General features: G+C 41.2%; 1 protein-coding gene across 1 annotated transcript in view; it reads right to left on the bottom strand.

Moving 5' to 3' along the window:
- GALR1 (galanin receptor 1) overlaps nucleotides 1-17,068 on the bottom strand; it is a 238,113-nt gene extending 221,045 nt beyond the window's left edge. The window contains exon 1 of the mRNA XM_075270771.1: nucleotides 16,220-17,068. Within this exon, the coding sequence (XP_075126872.1) occupies nucleotides 16,220-16,891 (672 nt within the window). The 5' untranslated portion in view covers nucleotides 16,892-17,068. The remainder of the gene's footprint in view (nucleotides 1-16,219) is intronic.
- Between the last annotated feature and the right edge of the window lie 2,268 nt (nucleotides 17,069-19,336).

Genomic DNA, 19,336 nt, shown 5'->3' with positions numbered 1-19,336 from the left:
CATTAAATTCTGTATCGAAGCTTCCAGGTGTCTCCCTTCTAACTAATTTGCAGTTCATTCCTTGTTGCTAGAAAAGATTTGAACATAGATAGATTAAATAAACAAGACTGGATCTGTTTCTGCAAACTGCTGTGAAAAAGACTGAACATTCTGCAAGTCTCACAGCTTAAAATATAAGAAAAACGTAATCTATGTACTTGTATCTACTTTTTCCTGCTTGTTTTATTAAAGAGGCAATGTTATTCACAAGCAGAAAGCAGCTTTCCTGAATGAGCTCATAGATTCTAGTGTTTTAGCTGCTGACCCCAGACAGTTCAGTGTTCCTGGATCTACTATATAATGGTCATTTGGGCTTTAAAAAAGTTAATTGTTTGCTATCGTACAGTTATTCCTGGCAGGATGACAGAACAATATCAGTAATGGATAGGGGAGGGGGCAAACTGTTCCTTATTGCACTTGCCCACAACCTCAGAGACAAATGCAAAATGTACTTCAGATATAATGGATATAACGTGATTGTTAGCTGAAGAAAAACTGATAGGACATCATGTATGAAGGATTAGTCAGTCATAGAACAGACTGTCCAGCAAGACCCTGCACATATTTTAACATTTCATGAAAACTCAGGTACCTTTCAAATGCCCATACACAGTACAATCATTATTTTGAATGCTGTTTTAAACTTGATAGACTCCATCTAAGCGTAAAATACATTTTATTTTTAAAATAAACCATATTTGTAGAGGCACCATACTTGGGCTGTGTCAGGTCACTCCACTGCTAATGGTGGTTATGGAGTGATGCAGATTAGAGATGAGCAAACACTAAAATGTTTGGGGTTCGAAATCCGATTCGAACAGCCGCTCACTGTTCGACTGTTCGAACGGGTTTCGAACCCTTTATAGTCTATGGGGGAAATGCTCGTTTCAAGGGTACGCAGCATTTGATCAAACTCTACTTACCAAGTCCATGAGTGAGGGTCGGGCTGGATTCTTCTCCCTGCGCAGCGTCCCCGCGTCCTCTTCCGGCCTTGAATTCACTCTGCTAGGCATCGGGCCTGGGCAGAGCCGACTACGCATGTCCGCACTAGAAGCGGACATGCGCAGTCGGCTCTGCCCAGGCCCGATGCCTGGCAGAGTGAATGAAGAGCCAGAAGAGGACGCGAGGACGCTGCACGGAGAAGACTTCTAAAGGTAAGAGAAGAACCAGCGTTGATTGGCAATGTATAGCATTCTGCCAATCAACGCTGGTTCTGCATCGAATCTTAACTTCGAACAGCTAGTAGTACTCGATCGAGTACGAGTATTTCGAATACCGTAGTATTTAATCAAATACCTACTCAATCGAGTACTACTCGCTCATCTCTAATGTAGATGAGTGGGCGAAGCCACGGGAGCAAGGATGTGTCATCATCCAGGAGGCGGAGCAGCTCTAATGGAGGTCTGTGTGAGTTGCAGGAGCTGATATGTGAGTGTCAGCGCTGTGCTGCAGGAGTATTTGTCTACACCCTTATATAATGTGAGACCACGAACCGCTCTCAACCTGCGGCCATCACGCAAGATATCAAGCCACAACCTCCACTCCTTCTCTTGTGAGCCCTACTGTGTGCCTAAACAGCAATTTTTAATCCACACAACTTTTTGTCCCCACATAAAGGAAATATAAATGACATACTGCGATTTCCGTTGTGCATATTCTTCTGCAATATATGGATGCGATTCTCTAGAATCACTTTGCAGTGACTGTAGAATGCCAAACCATGGTATTTACGTTGAATGGGGCCCTAGCCTCAAGGTTTTAGGAGTGCCTATCTCTGTTGATGCAAAGTGGTCCCAACATATTTGGTGCTAAACTGGAATATTTCTTTACAAATTTCAATTTTCACCTTGCTCATTAATTTAATTGAAACACTCTTGGGTTCAGAATATCTCTATACCACTTGAGAAATTCCTTCAGTGGTGTAATTTCTAAATTGGGGTTATACCTTGGGGGTAATTTTGTATTATTTTACCTAAGAGCCTCTGCAGTTTCCTGTCAATGCAGTGTAAATATCCTACTATTATAAATGTGAAAGTTTGTGTGCTTGGATGTTTGTGTGTTTGTTACTCAATCACGCAAAAACGGCTGAACGGATTTGGATGAAATTTGTCACAAGTTTGTAACCTGGATTAAAACATATGGTACTTTCTATCCCGGTAAATCACATGGCTTCACGATTATTATGAATTTATGTTCACATACTATATTGCACTGCTGTTGAGGGCAGCTTATCTCAGCTTCTGATAAAGCCAGGTCTGTTATCTCTCTGTGTAAACACTCAGCTAACCCTCAGTGGGTTGTGCACATGCATTTGCATATTATCTGATCAGCTCCCGGCAATATTCTGAAAATCTAATTTGTTGCAAAATTCTAAAACAACAACAGTTATGAAAGTAGCCAGAAGTATAGAGTTCTCCTCAAGCGGAGCTGACAAGGATCATCGCCACCAACAACATGCTCATTATATTGAATCCCAGTGGGCTGCTGAGATGCCGGAAGAATCACAGGCACAGCGTGATGAAGACGTTCAGGAGCAGGACAGCTTAAAAGCAATTTTCTGAATATAGGCGGATCATCAACACCAACAACATGCAGACAAAGTAACGGCAGAGTCTAGTATTCACTATATCCCTATATATAAATTCCTTCAGAGGTGTAGTTTCTACAATGGGGTAATTTGATGGGGGCCCTCACTTATTACATGTATTTTAGGGACTTTGTAGAGAAAGCAATTCCACAAAATCTACCCTTTAAACGATAAACAACAGTTTACATCTACATGTGGGGAATTTCCATTCTCAGGATTAATTGCTAAATACATTTTACACTACATTTTAGGGCTTAATTAAAGTATCATTAAAAAAAAAAAAATGTCTAAATTTCTCCTTCATTTTGCTGTAATTTCCATGAATTACTTAAAAATCTTTCCAAATACTGTCCTGAATGACTTGAAGTGTGTTGGTTTTAAAATTTAGTGATTTATGGAGGGTTTCTAATATATAGGCCTTTAAAATCCCCTTCAGAAATGAAATGGTCATTTAAAAATGGCTTTGCAAAATTTTTACTATAAATCTGAAAAAATTGCTATTTGATTTTTAAGCCTTCTAACATCCATAATATATTCAGGGATGAAAGAAAGATTATTTGAAGATAAAGTAGAGATATGATATGTAATGCAATGATATGAAATGTATTAGCTAATTTGGGTGTTATTACTATGTTGTTGCTTTTTTTTTTTTTTTAAAGAAAAACAGAGCACTTCACATCTTGCAAATTTCACATTTCTCCTATTTTATCATCAATGCAAAAAATACTGATCAATATTTACCAGTAACATAAAGTATAATGTCTCAGAAAAGAATATCCTCAAAATTACTTGGGTAAGTGAAGGCGTCCCACAATTACACTGTCTACCAATCAGTATTTGGACGCCTGTGGTAGAATAGAAAAACATTATTCATATTCAATAGTTGGTAGAACCCAGCAGATGCTTCCTTACAGCTGGTATTGATCGACACAATACTTCCGGATGCCTGGTGAAACTCCTGGTGTATGTGAGATATCGGTTGGGTGCGGTTTCTCTGGCCAGCACTCTTCAGTCTCTAGTATCTCCCAGTTTCAGGGGTCTGCTGATTTGGGGCTAGGGTTGAGCCGATCTTGAAATTTCAGGATCGTTTTTAAAATCCGATTTCCGATCATTTTCCATTCGAACTCAATCCCAATTCCAATTCCGATCCCAATGCAAGTCAATGGGATTTTTTTTAATAATCGAAGATCAGATTTTAAAAATGATCATATTCACTACACAGGATGTAGTCCAAAAAATCGTTTCAATTTTTGGACTCCACGCTGTGTAGTGATTAAAATAAAATCCCCCCTGGTGTCCACTTACCTGCACAGATCCACTGCTGCTGCCGATCCCAGTTCTTCTTGGTCCGGTCCGGTCTTGGTCTCTCCTTCACAGGCCTTCAGAGTGCCACCACCTCCCTAGGCTAGTGTTAGAGATTATGGGAGTAGGGGGGGGGGGCTTGTTGTGGCTTAGGAGAGTGTGGGCGGGGAGACGTGAGTGCATCACTCACATCTCCCCTCCCAGTACCCGCCCACACTCTCCTAAGTCACAAGCCCCGCCTTCTCCCAGCATCTCTATAATACTAGTCTAGGGAGGAGGGGGGCGCAGGGCGCTCTGAAGGCATGTGAAGGAGAGAGGACCGGACCAGAAGAGGGCAGTCTGTGCACTTCTGTGCAGGTAAGTTGAGCGAAGTTCGCGAGTAGATAGATACTACTATACATTGACTTGTCTAGTCTGCCTCTTTTCTGCTTCGTCCCTGTTTTACCGTATATTCAGTAAAACAGGGACGAAGAGAGTGGCAGGCTGCGGTAAATCCATAGGAATGAATGGACGCAGGGGTTTAAGCGGCCGGCCGCTTCTATTCATTCCTATGGGTGCTAAGCTTTTCCCACAATGATTGGCCAATGGCCAAGTATTGTGGGAAATAACCTCCAATCTCGATCCCGGCCAAAAAGATCGGGATCGGAATTCCGATCGTGATCGTGAAATTTACTTAATCGCTGATCGGAATCCGAACATTTCCAATCCCGATCGCTCAACCCTACTCGGGGCACATTCCGCCAATCACCGTTCACCTTCCACTTTGTAATTACATAGGCCACTGTTGATTTTCGGTAATTCAGTTTGCTTTCTATGTCCCTTAAGGATCGACCATTTCTGTGCTACCCCAAAATTACCCCTTTCTCGAAATCGGGCAGCTTTGCACTCCATCGCATCTTACATGCGACTAATGCCAATGCTGTTTCTTATTTAAGAACATACATCATTACCGCAGATATCTTCATTTGCATGGGTGTCCAAACACTTATTGTTAAACAGTGTATTACCACTATTATTTAGGAGTGTATCTGTGGGAATTTTTTGCTCATTCATCCAGAAGCGCCTTTATGAGGTCAGATAATGATGCTGAATGAGACAGCCTACCTTGCCTATCTCTGTTCTACTTGACCCCAAAGGTGTTTTCATGGAGTTGAGGTTAGGTTTCTTTACAGTCATGTTCCTCTACACCAAATTCACCCATGCCCATGCCCAGGGCTGCCGATAGGGCAGTACTACTGGTACTGGCGTCAGGGGCCCGGCCAAATTGAAAAATGGGGGGACCCGGTTTTGGCCCGCCACCATGTGCCGGCCCCCTGGCGCCCGTAGCAGTCATTGTGTATGTCCTATTTCAACGCAGATCTGAGTTGAAGACATACGCGGCTGAAGCAAGGAGCTGACACAGGTCAGCTTCTCGCTTCGCCGCTGCCGCCTCTCTCCCTGACACATATGCAGCTGAAGCGAGGAGCTGACACAGGTCAGCTCCTCGCTTCAGCCATCGCGTCTACAAGCCAGTAGCCGGCGGCGAAGCGAGGAGTTGACACAGGTCAGCTTCTCGCTTCGCCACTGCGCGCCTCTCTCGCTGTCACATATGCGGCTGAAGCGAGGAGCTGACCTGTGTCAGCTCCTCGCTTCGCCGCCTCCGCTACTGGCTTGTAGATGCGATGTGATGACGTCACATCGCGTCTATAACTGTGCGCCAGTGAGAGAGAGGCGCCGAGAGCTGCGAGGGAACGAAGGAGAAGGTAAGTCAGTCAGTCAGTGTAATGTGGAACGTGAAACTGGGGGCAGAGAGAGGATGGCATGACACTGGGGGCAGAGATGGAGGGGACATGAATATGGGGGCAGAGATGGAGGGACATGAATATGGGGGCAGAGATGGAGAGGACATGAATATGGGGGAAGAGATGGAGAGGACGGCATGACAATGGGGGCAGAGATGGAGGGGGGAAACATGAAACTGGGGGCAGAAATGGATGGGCGAACATGAATCTGGGGGCAGAGATTGGGTGGGAGACAAGACACTGGGTGCAGATGAAGGGTGTATATGAAGCTGGGGGAGAGATAGAGGGGGGACATATAATGTACGGGTGACTGTAGGAGGATTATACTGTGTGCGGGCACATGAAAAATTAATGAGAATGGGTGGAGTCAACATAACGGTGGGTGGGGCTAAATTTGCCACACCGCGCAAAGCGCCGCACATTTTGTCCCTCTTTTGGTTCTTCAAAAGTTGGGAGGTATGGGTACAGGGGGCAGTGGAAAGATGTTAGAAGGTGGACGGGGTGGGGGGGGATTGTTGGGGCATCGGGTGTGCGGCACTGCGGAGAGGGAACTGGGGCAATAATATATAATATATAAGTTTTTAGCTGGAGAACTACAAAGCACACAAGACCTCCAAAGGTACGTGTGCTTTGTATTAATAATGATGTAGGCGGCTATGCTACTAGCATAGCAGCCTGTTTGGGGGTGGGACTTTCACTTTAAAGGAGTATTCACATTGTGTTTTTGGCCTCCCTTGCCGGGATACGTTGGTAACCAGTCACAATCAGCTATCCACTTATCCCTGCACAGAGAACTGCAGGCCCCCTTTTTTTTTAATGGCCAGTTCTTCGTGCAGGGATAAGTTGACAGCTGATTCTGACTGGTTACCAACGTATCCCGGCAAGGGAGGCCAAAAACGCAATGTGAATAAGCCCTGAGGATTTATTAGGAGGGCTCTTATAGATGGTGTTGTCACACGGAGCAGATTATACCTGCAAATAGAATTTGATTAAGCCTTGTAAAGCTGCTAAATAAAGGGAAATGTAATACAGAATTGGTGTGTCGCAAAATAAAGTAGTTTTAAAATGGCGGGGGGGGGGTGGGGCCCAGACACTTAGGATGTATGGGGCCCCAAAATTCCTGATGGCGGCCCTGCCCATGCCTTTATGTACCTTGCTTTATTCCCTGGGGAACAGTCATGCTGGAACAGAAAAGGGCCTTCCTCTGAGTGATTCCAAAAAAGTTGGGTGCATACAATTGTAAAAAAATTCTTAGTATGCTGAAGGATTAAGATTTCCCTTTACTGGCACTAATGGGTCTAAACCAAACCCTTAAAAACAACCACATAGCATTAACTCTCTTCACCAATCTTTAGAATTGGCACAATTGGGTGTTGGTAGCTTTAATATACTATGGACCTCAGCACGATCTGTAACTTAAAGTGGTTTGCCATTTCATGGTTGATGTGCTGTGGTTTCTACACAATTCCTCTTTCAATAATACCCCTCCCAGGTTTTCATGGAATATCTTAGAGGAAAAAATATTGACCAATGGGCTTGTTGCTGCAGGGCAAACTATTACAATATCATCCTGCAAGTAATGGCGGGTTCACACCTGCAGCCAGTCTCCGCTTTGTGGGTTTCCATCTTCTTCCTGAGAAACTGGACTGAAGACGGAAAGTCAGTGTCCGCCCGTGAGCGCCCATTTTTCTTAACCGGACACAAAGTCCTGCATGTCTAACTTTGTGTCCGGGTTAAAAAAAACTGTTTTGCCGCGGAGAGGCGCAAAACGCTCAGGGGCAGTCACTTTGCAAACCCATTAAAGTGAATGAGTTTGAAAACAGACTGCCAGTTTCTGTCTCCTGTCCAGTTTCTCAGGCAGAAGACGGAAACCTGCAAAGCGGAGACCGGGCGCAGGTGTGAACCCGCCGTCAGTGGACTTTTTAGAGCAGCCCATTCTTTCACAAATGTTTGTAAAGGCAGAAAGCATAGTTCAGTGCTGGATTTTATACACCTTTAGCAATGGGAGTGAATGAAACACCGGAATTCAGTCATTAAGAGGGGGGTCCCTATAGTTTTGTATCTATAGGAATCCAAACTTACAATGTAGCCCAAATATAAAGCAAAGTCATGCCTGAAATGTCTGACAAATACTACATACATTTAACCAATAGTGTGGAGAAAAAGGTTAATAGAATGCCGTATTCTTCTGTAAAAGCACCAGATGACATTTACCAGTACTGAATATGATAATGAATGCTACTTGTATAAAGCTTTGAATGTACTTACAGTATATGAGTCATAAAACTTTAACCTTTCTACAAGGCCTCTGATACTTTCTGACTGGATCTACACATTAGACAGAAGCAGTATGAACCATACATGAACATATTCCTAATAGGAAGAAGGGAAAAGCCATACTACTTTGGCAACAGTTCATCTCACCAAGACCAAAAGAACTGGACATGTTGAAATACAACAGCTTGGTACTTCCTTTCTCCAGCATCTGCCTTTGTGGAAGAATGGTGCATACTACACACTTTATATGGATGGCACCATCTACCAATATCAATGGCTTCATTTATCAAGGAGCAGGGGCAGGGTTAAGTCATGCAAGGACTTGGGTGCATATCTGCAACATACACTAGATTGGAGAATGAATGCTGAAAAGTGTTTAAGAAAAGGACAAGTGGTTACCTGTGCCCAATACTCTTATATTATAGGACATAGCCACAAGTAATGAAATAAATGTGTTCCAACTAAGCCACGCTTGGGGCTTTTTTTTCGGTGCTTTTCTATATACAGTGTTGGCCAAAAGTATTGGCACCCCTGCAACTCTGTCAGATAATACTCATTTTCTTCCAGAAAATGATTGCAATCACAAATTCTTTGGTATTATTATCTTCATTTAAGTTGTCTTCAATGGAAAACCACAAAAAGAATTGTCAAAAAGCCAAATTGGATATAACTCCACACCAAACATAAAAAAGGGGGTGGACAAAAGTATTGGCACTGTTTGAAAAATCATGTGATGCTTCTCTAATTTGTGTAATTAACAGCACCTGTTACTTACCTGAGGCACCTAACAGGTGGTGGCAATAACTAAATCACACTTGCAGCCAGTCGAAATGGATTAAAGTTGACTCAACCTCTGTCCTGTGTCCTTGTGTGTACCACATTGAGCATGGAGATAAGAAAGAAGACCAAAGAACTGTCTGAGGACTTGAGAAGCAAAATTGTGAGGAAGCATGCACAATCTCAAGGCTACGAGTCCATCTCCAAAGACCTGAATGTTCCTGCGTCTACCGTGCGCAGTGTCATCAAGAAGTTTAAAGCCCATGGCACTGTGGCTAACCTCCCTAGATGTGGATGGAAAAGAAAAATTGACGAGAGATTTCAATGCAAGATTGTGCAGATGGTGGATAAAGAACCCTGCAGTCCGAGGGTACAAAAGTGTCAACCTGTACTATCCATCGGCGAATGAATGAAAAGGGACTGTATAATAGGATACCCAGGAAGACCCCACTTCTTACCCAGAGACATAAAAAAAAGCCAGGCTGGAGTTTGCCAAAACTTACCTGAGAAAGCCAAAAACGTTTTGGAAGAATGTTCTCTGGTCAGATGAGACAAAAGTACACCTTTTTGGGAAAAGGCATCAACATAGAGTTTACAGGGGAAAAAAAAGATGCCTTCAAAGAAAAGAACACGGTCCCTACAGTCAAACATGGCGGAGATTCCCTGATGTTTTGGGGTTGCTTTGCTGCCTCTGGTACAGGGCTGCCTCTGGTACAGGGCTGCCTCTGGTACAGGGCTGCCTCTGGTACAGGGCTGCCTCTGGTACAGGGCTGCCTCTGGCACTGTGCATGGCATTATGAAGTCTGAAGAGTACCAACAAATATTGCAGCATAATGTAGGGCCCAGTGTGAGAAAGCTGGGTCTCCCTCAGAGGTGATGGGTCTTCCAGCGGGACAATGACACAAAACACACTTCAAAAAGCACTAGAAAATGGTTTGAGAGAAAGCACTGGAGACTTCTAAAGTGGCCAGAAGAGAAGGGACCTGGAGCAGTTTGCCAAAGAAGAATGGTCTAAAATTCCAGAAACTCATTGATGGTTACCGGAAGTGGTTGTTCGCAGTAATTTTGTCTAAAGGTTGTGCTACCAAGTATTAGGCTGAGGGTGCCAATACTTTTGTCTGGCCCATTTTTGGAGTTTTGTGTAAAATGATCAATGATTTGACTTTTTTTCATTCTCTTTTGTGTTTTTTCATTGCAAGCAAAATAAATGAAGATATTAATACCAAAGAGTTTGTGCTTGCAATCATTTTCTGGAAGAAAATGAGTATTATCTGATAGAATTGCAGGGGTGCCAATACTTTTGGCCAACACTGTACTTTCCTATACTTTTCTCATCCCAACCACTGCCCATCTTCCAGAATTGGAGCTTTTACTGGTCTCCAAACCTCATAACTTGCATGAAATAGACGGGGTCTGCAGCCTTTTTTGTATGGTGCCAATATTTAAAAATAAATCAAAGAGTGCTTAGTCAGTGAGCCAGGCTATAATTGTAAGGATTTCAATCTCCTACATGAAACCAGATCAGCACCCAATTCATTAGTCCATTAAACTTATATTTCGGAGTGATCCTTCTCTTGTGACATTGTTGCCTGTATGAACAAAGGACTCAGAGTCAGTTTGAGCTGGAGTTGGAGTGTGAGTCATAGTCACAGCTGGAATTATAAGTTTAGCTTGTGGGCTCCTCTCCCCTAGATCTCTATGAAGTGTCCTGCATTTTATACAGTTAATGTTCCTCCTCAACTCTGCTCTTATGTGATGGCTCTCTAGATGTCTTGGATGGACAATTAAAGCTTTCATTCAAGAATACCGAAGAGGGGTTGGGGAGTCTAGGCCCTGAGATTCAACGGCAAACTCTTGAAATTATGGAGTGGGACAGACAAAAACTTCTTTTTTTTTTTTTTGTTTTGGGGGTAGTCAAAAGATTCACATACTAAGTACTGTATATTTATACTGGTTTCTAATACTGTCAGTAGTTTTAGTCTGTAACTTTTGCTGCAGGTTATTTCTATCATTTTTATCAAGTTGTGAGTTATTTTTGATGTGCACATTTGAATTTTTAGACTTGATCAATAATTATGTTGGTGGCATCAGCTGTGACACATTATTATCTGATGGATTTTCTTCAATTGAAAAGTAGCTAAGGTAATCCTCTGTGAGCTAAATATAGTAGCGGTAGCACAAATCTCTGTCCTTCCTAGACTACAGCCTAATAACCCTTACCTACAGCATAACAATCTCATCAGCTAAGTGAGCAATCGAACCGAGAATAGGTCTCAAGTCTCTACAACTAACAGCTAGAAGTGAGTGAATCTCCTGAAACTTGTTTTGGTGTCAAATCCTCTTTATTAGGCCATCAAATTTTATTTCAGTAAACTTGCACTTATTGGACTGTAAAGTTATGGGATCTGGGTAATTGAAAGCTTCAATGCCATTAGGAAATATTGTGTCGCGTTACTAGTGGTACAGGAGCAGGAGTCCAGTAGTCAGGTAAGGCAGAGGAGGCTGGGGACAGCACACGGATAGCCTGCGGGGGCTGCAGTTGTAGTCTGGAAGCAGATACGTAAAGACTGGGTAATAGTCTGTCGTATCTCAGGAGCCAAAGTGAAGCTATAGAGAGCTTGCGGCCAGCAAATGAACTGAAGAAGGAGATCTCCTGTGTGTACAGCCCGTATTCAGATATATATTCTGACATATTGTTGCCATGAATGGATGCTCAAATAGATGGCAAGTTCCAAATCAGGGTGTTACTAACTGAGTCATATGAGATTCAATGAGATTCAACCATTCTCAGCTTGTGTCACCCCACTGCGTTGTACAACTTAATTAGGCCTGGCAATACCACCACTAGTATTCTGTTGCTCAGACAGCAGCATAGAAGACCTTATGATTGTCCCAGCTCTCTCAACCACCAAGCACCCAAAATCGGAGCAGAAGACTAATCTGTAATACATTCATTGTCTAACACCCGCATTAACCCCTTAGTAAAAAAATCATGATCTTGTATGTGAGGTGGAGGTGATGCTACAGGCCCCCTGCCCTCCTGCTCGATACTACACTGGATGTGAGCAATGGAACAGAAATGTCATAAAAACTGAGAAAAAAGATCAGATCTGTATGTGGGGCAGCATGAGTACTGCTGGTGTCAAGGAGCTGCATTTCATTGATGGTATAATAAATATATACTACTGTATATTGAAAAATAAGATGTTACCATTACTCTGTGCCCTTGGCAGTCATGTACTTTTCCAAAATGATAATGATCCAAAACACACAAGACCACTGTTAAATTTCTAAAGAACTTTGCGAAAGCAATTCAGTGTTCAAGTGTGAAAGAAGAGATAAAACTTCCAAGCTGTCTGAACAGTGACTTTGTACTAAACTCCACACTGTTATCTCTGCATTTACACACAGAGATAGCAGGCACAAAGCAAGTCCACTGTACAAGCCCTTATGCAGTTATCATCAAACTGCAATTAGCTGACTTGATTGCTCTGATAACCGAGAGCTTTGTCAGTGAGGAGCAGGAGATAACTAAACTGTAAGAGAAGGAATGCTCCAGAGAACTTGGACACCCCCTCCCCTCCAGAGAGCAGGGAGTGATATTACCTGGCCTGTTGGTTTCTGCTACATAGGAGATTCTTATTTTGACACAGATACTTAAGTTGTAAATACGTCTTTAAGGTGCATTCACAAAGCGGAATCTGCAGCTGATTTTGAGACAGCAGATTCTGCCATGAGGTTAGAGCACAATGCTGAAGAAATAAGCATCCTGCTCTCTCTTTACAAGATCTGTCCACAGTTTGAGACATCCTTCTGATTAGTCCCATTCCCTGGCTTAAAGCCGCAGTAGAATGTCAAAGTTCGGCTTCTGCTTTCCAATGCAGTAGGCCTGAGGGGCAAAAATGAAGAGGAGCTTCAGTCAGGTGTCTACTGCAAGTTCCTCTACATTTTCCGCCGTTTGAATACAACCTTAGTAACAAGCCTCTCATTTTTAATCCTATATTTAGCCGCTCTCCTTGTCTACGTTCACACATGCTGCTTTTCCCTTATGCTATTTAATTTTGTAGTCTACAAATTAGACACAATCCAGACATGACATAATGAACATTCAAAGCTATTTTTTGAAAGATTGTCCACAATAACGTCACCCAAACACAATTTTAATTTTTCCTCTGATTCATTCTTCCTTGACTTCAGTAAAATTTTAATGTTGTGCAAGTTACTTTCCAGCTAAGTATTGTATCTTCATAGTGATGGTTGCATCAAAAAACAACTGGGTTTTCCAGCAGTGAATTAAAAAAAAAGCCTCAAAATGTGTTACAGACTTGAAAGGAATAATACTCACTTCTCTGATCTTTGCTTCCTTGGTCCAACACTGCCTAGATCCTTATGATGTCTACTTCCCTGTCCTCAAATAGGGAATTTTAGGAAGTGCCCACTGAATTTGTCACTGACTAAGGCGACGCATTATGGCAGCCAGTGATTGGCTGAGAAGGCATTTCATGGCATCCTATGAGTGTTATGACAGGAACCTGAAGTAGAGACCAGCAGGGAATAGGATAATTATGGAAATGGGAATAGTGAGAGATCAGTGAGGTGAGAACTGCTTATTTTGTGTTTTAACCATTTGTGAACCTGGTTTAAAAAATGTTCCCTTTCTGACAACTCCATCAGGCAGCAATATAATGTAATATATTATGGCTGAGGATGTCACAGAACGCTAAATAGTCAAGGCTTATGTTAATATGTGATTCCTATTTTAGAAAGTATATAGAAGAGAATACAAGGTAAACAATGAGTCTTTGGTTTGTGTGCACAGTACTGTATTATATGTAACCTGGTATCTTTAAATTCAATATGCCAACTTTGAAAAGCACCACTTTAGAAAGAATAGCATTCTTATCTCCATTGATAAAATGCTTTGTTTCAGCCTAATAGAAGAAAATATTAGGTTGCATACAAAGAATTTCTAGGTAGCTGGGAAGGATGGATGAATTCCTTATTCTAGTTTCATTGATCAATGGCATGTTGACACTTGGCATAACAGAAGAATAACATTATGCTTGCAAACCTTTAAGGTATTATAAGGAAGAGGTTAAATAGTGGATACAATAAGGGGTCAGATAACACGTGCTTAAGTATAACTACTTCTTCATCTTCACACAGGGTGATTAGATCTGGAGCTGCGTCAGAAATATACTGAAAAATCTAGATATGAGTAATAAGACCTTTCTTAATCATGGTGCAAGCTTTGGATATTAAGTAAATGACAGGGTTGTGTCACATTCTACAGGCAAGAAGTGCTAGATGCGATCATACTATGCAACACAGCCAGACTGTAGTAAGCCATAGTATTGGAATACAAATAGTACAGAGCAGTAGAGCTCACAATGAAACCCCAACCACCCACAATATCATGTCTCTGAAGGGAAAGATATAAGAATACAGTGCAGAATACAGCGCCGACTACCATATTTTATCTGTGACTTACACCTACTTCATCCAGTATAAGTGGTATAGACTGCACATACCTCCATTTTCATCCACAGTAACCCTTTGTTAACATAAGCATTTGAGATCTTTCAATCTCTTCAAATTCTTTTGCTTGGAAGTTTGAAAGCATCTTTAAGTGCCTGGTAAATGATATATTGTACTTGTAATATGTCACTCTGACACTTGGTAACTTCAGCGGATAAATGCTAATATTCTGAGCATTTTCTTTAAACTTCATACAAAGTGAACAGTGCTTGTGTGTTTTCCGAATTTCTTTGAGAGGATATTTTAGAAGAGTTTTATGCCATAGACAAAGTTGTAAACAATATGGGGAATTCTGTAGCTAATGTTAATGTTATAGTGTTCTTCCTTGGCAATACGGCATAAAAATAACATAAATATCTCATTGAAATGAATGGTTGTCCATGTATTGCACAGACATACTGGGTCCTCCAGAGAAAAAGACCATCTGTACTGTAGACGTTTCTCCTCTGGCTATACGATTGTCAATTCTCAACAGGGAATTCACAAATGGATTATTTAAAGCAGACATTATCTTGAACAATTCCCTATCTCCATAAAGGCAACCAGGTTAAATGATTTGTATTTCTATAAATGTCTTCACGTCTTCCTTGTATAACTTGGATCTTAAAGTGTAATTCTGATAATGACAAGTTATTCACTATCTACAGGATAGGGAATAACTGTCTGATATGTGAGGGTCTTACCAATGGGACCTCCAGCAATCATGAGTATTGGGGATCCATGTGCCTCATATGAATGAAATGGCATTAGAGACCTGTTGCTCCATTAAATTCTATGGGAATGCTAAGGTAGCCAAGTACTGGCTTCTCGTCAGCAGTTCCATAAAGATGAATGGAGCAACATCACATGTGTAATCTGCCACTCCAATCAAAGGTAGGACACAAGATCCCATACTTGTGATTGGCGGATGCTACACCAACTAGATCCCACTGATTATTTATCCCCTAGCTTATGGGAGAATAACTTTTCATTGTTTGAATACTCCTTTAACTCTTATATTATTCTCTAATATAATAACTGTAAAACTGTAATCTGAGTTAGGACTGAGTTCAGGTCAGTGACTATTCATATGCATGTGTTCATGAATACGCACCTAAATCCCCATGGATATATCCCACATCTAGGTGACACATTTTAACCTCATATGTACAGCAGAGCTGAGATATGATGTAGCAGAGATGAGGCTGTCTTTTATATACCACATGGCATCATATTGTGCTATCAATTATTTTACACAGGGATTCAGGTACTTCTCCTACCAAAAGTCATCATAATGTACCAGAAAGCAACTCTAAAGAGTTAAATAAATTAAGATATGCTACTTTATATTCCCAAAGAACTTTATTTTATAGGTTACTTATAAAGTGTCATTTGCATTTGTTCATATTAGGTGCTGGCCAAGGTCACATATCTACTGTGCAATGACTGCAGGAGACATTTACAACTATGATTATACACTATCTTTCTTGTTTGTCAACAGGTTATGGGGAATGTGCAGTAAAGATAAGCCACTGGGGACTGGTCAAGAGTGCTCAATGCATAGAAAGTGAATGGATTCATTGCTAATAGTCTTATCCCTAAAGGGAAGCAACAGGTGTAATGTACTGCTGGCAGTAAAGAGTGTGTAATAGGATTGTGCTCTACTCTAATAATTCTAATGCATAAATTAATTACACTAGCTAGTTTTATAAAGCTAAGGAAAAGTACAGGAAATGCTATGAGGGTTCCATAATATATGCACCATCTCAATGGACATACAGTATACAGATAGATGTGGATTAGCCTAGACAGTTTGTTTATTATATCTCATTACAAGCATTGAGTTGTATTAACCTGTATCCAGCTCTGGTAAACAAGACTTTATTGAAAATGTTCAGGAGGCAGGCTATGCAAACATACAACTATTTCATGAACTTACCTTGGCATAGCAGAAGGAAATGAGAAGCAGAGGGATCAGGTACCCAAACACAAAGGTGCAAACAACATAAATCCTCTTGTGCTTCATATTTGGCCAGGACTCCCAGCAGAATGTCTGGTTGTTCCTGTGGATCAGATGCTGGTTATAGGCAACAGGAAAAGCCATTGCAATGGATAGAATCCATATGAGGATGACTCCTATCAGGGCATTCCTTGAAACTCGAATGGAAGAAGACCTCCTGGAGTGGACTATAGCTACATAGCGATCGACTGACATGGCAGAGAGGGTGAAGATGCTCACCAGCATGGAGACAGTAAAGAAGTAATGGATGAACTTGCAGATGAACGCCCCAAACACCCAGGTTGGCAGGACATAGACTGTGGACTGGAAAGGGACGCAGAAGAGTAGGTAAGCAAGGTCAGCAATGCTCAGGTTTAGTATGAAGATGTTGGTGGTGCTACGAGGCTTGCCAGGCTTGCTTCTTGCCAATACTGTGATGACCAAAGAGTTGCCCAAAACCCCTAGAGCAAAGATGACGCCAAACACCACCAAAGTAATGACATTGTCTATGCCAATACCCAAGAGTGGCTTTACAGATGGCTGCTCATCAGATCCATTGGCTTCTAGGGTGAAGCCCTCACTTTTGTTCATCAGCTCAGTAATGTGATCCATGTCTTCAGGTCAGCACTCTGCTACTTCTCTCCCAGAACTCTTACTATGGGAAAGAGAGCAGTGATGAAGAAGTGCAGGTGAGGACAAGGTAAGAAAGTGCAGTGACTTAGTGTAAGCAAGCAGGACAGCGAGCAGGGTGCAGGCAGCAGTTTGCACTGTGCTTCCTCTTGTATGCCTGCTCCTGTCTGCCTCAGTCCTCACCTCCTCCCTCGTGTTTCTAGCAGCTGACGATGCTGAAGCTCTTCTCTTATTCGTCCACTTTCTTATTCAGGGCTGAAGTTGCTTTCTGCTTCACACTAGAAATGTATTATTATAGTTTGATGTTTCAGTAAATATAGAGAATATATAAGAAGTGTATGTTACATTAAGTGCATAGATTAGAAGGAAGTTCAAAGCAGGCTGGAATCAGACAAGATTGCCACAAAATCGGCATCAAGAGTTATTGCAACTTTTGAGCTACTGTATTCATACTACAGGCACACTGTAGAACATGGTGGGTATAAAATACAATTCTAAATTCAATTGGTTACTGTGATTGTAGGATTTCACTATTACTACTTGCTTGATATCTCCAGGACAATGCTTTATAAATTAGGAGAAAACCTCACCCCAGATTCACTAGGACAATTGGAGATTAATCACAGATTGCTTCACAATCACAGGTCACTTCATCATTACAGATAACATAATCATCACAGATCACTTCATCACAGATCACTTTATTATCACAGATCACTTCATCACAGATCAATTCATCATCACAGATCACTTCATCATCACAGATCAATTCATCATCACAGATCAATTCATCATCACAGATCACTTCATCATCACAGATCACTTCATCATCACAGATCAATTCATCATCACAGATCACTTCATTACAGATTATTTCATCATCACAGATCACTTCATTACAGATTACTTCATCACAGATCAATTCATCATCACAGATCACTTCATTACAGATTATTTCATCATCACAGATCACTTCATTACAGATTACTTCATCACAGATCAATTCATCATCACAGATCACTTCATTACAGATTATTTCATCATCACAGATCACTTCATTACAGATTACTTCATCACAGATCACTTCATCATCACAGATTGCTTCATTACAGATCACTTTATCATCACAGATTGCTTCATCACAGATCACTTCATCATCACAGATTCCTTCATTACAGATCACTTCATCATCACAGATCACTTCATCATCACAGATCAATTCATCATCACAGATCAATTCATCATCACAGATCAATTCATCATCACAGATCACTTCATCATCACAGATCACTTCATCATCACAGATCAATTCATCATCACAGATCACTTCATTACAGATTATTTCATCATCACAGATCACTTCATTACAGATTACTTCATCACAGATCAATTCATCATCACAGATCACTTCATTACAGATTATTTCATCATCACAGATCACTTCATTACAGATTATTTCATCATCACAGATCACTTCATTACAGATTACTTCATTACAGATCACTTTATCATCACAGATTGCTTCATTACAGATCACTTTATCATCACAGATTGCTTCATCACAGATCACTTCATCATCACAGATTGCTTCATTACAGATCACTTTATCATCACAGATTGCTTCATCACAGATCACTTCATCATCACAGATTCCTTCATTACAGATCACTTCATCATCACAGATCACTTCATTCTAGGATTACTTTCTCCCCAGGCCCCCTGTTTCTATGCCTCATCATGCCACTAAATTTTGGTTTCAGCAATCCAGACTGGACAGTGTACATTTAGTGACATATCCACAGCAGTGTGAGAGAGGATGGCATGGATGCAAAATAATTGAAATAATCGATGCAAGCAAGTTCATAATTATTTATTGAATTGACTGTCGTTTTTTGGTTATTTTTCAATGAATTGCCCAGTCCTAGCTAAAGCTTACTTTGGATATATTTGTATTTAATTTTTGCAATGGAAAAGTAAAATGTAAAGAGGTCAATGTTGTACTGACTACGGCTACAATGGTTGTTACTAGTGTCACTGTGGCTGGTGTTGTGGAAGCCTTGAAGTCTGATTTTTATTTGGTCTGGTCTGAGGTCTGAACTTTGCAGTCTGACTTAAAATTTAAATTTTGTTAGAATTTTGTTATTTGTGTTTTAATGCTTCTTTGGCATTTACTACCCAGCATTTACTATCATGTTATATTGATCCCTGGGGCCAACAGCCCAGTAGAGGTGCAAGATACCAAAAGGGGCAGAGTGTAATGACAAAGAGCGGCGGAGTAGAACAGTCGATTTTATGTGTGGATGACGATAACACTTTGTTGTATGTAGCTCAAAAGAGCTGGTGAGTAAGAGGCATATCCATGGTAGCCAGTGGCAAAAATTTGAGATGCCCAGTCTTATATAATATTTGGCATGATAATGAAATAAG

The sequence above is a fragment of the Leptodactylus fuscus genome, chromosome 4 (assembly GCF_031893055.1).
Source record: "Leptodactylus fuscus isolate aLepFus1 chromosome 4, aLepFus1.hap2, whole genome shotgun sequence".
In the NCBI taxonomy this organism is placed as follows: Eukaryota; Metazoa; Chordata; class Amphibia; order Anura; family Leptodactylidae; genus Leptodactylus; species Leptodactylus fuscus.
This window is presented reverse-complemented; position numbering and strand designations above follow the sequence as displayed.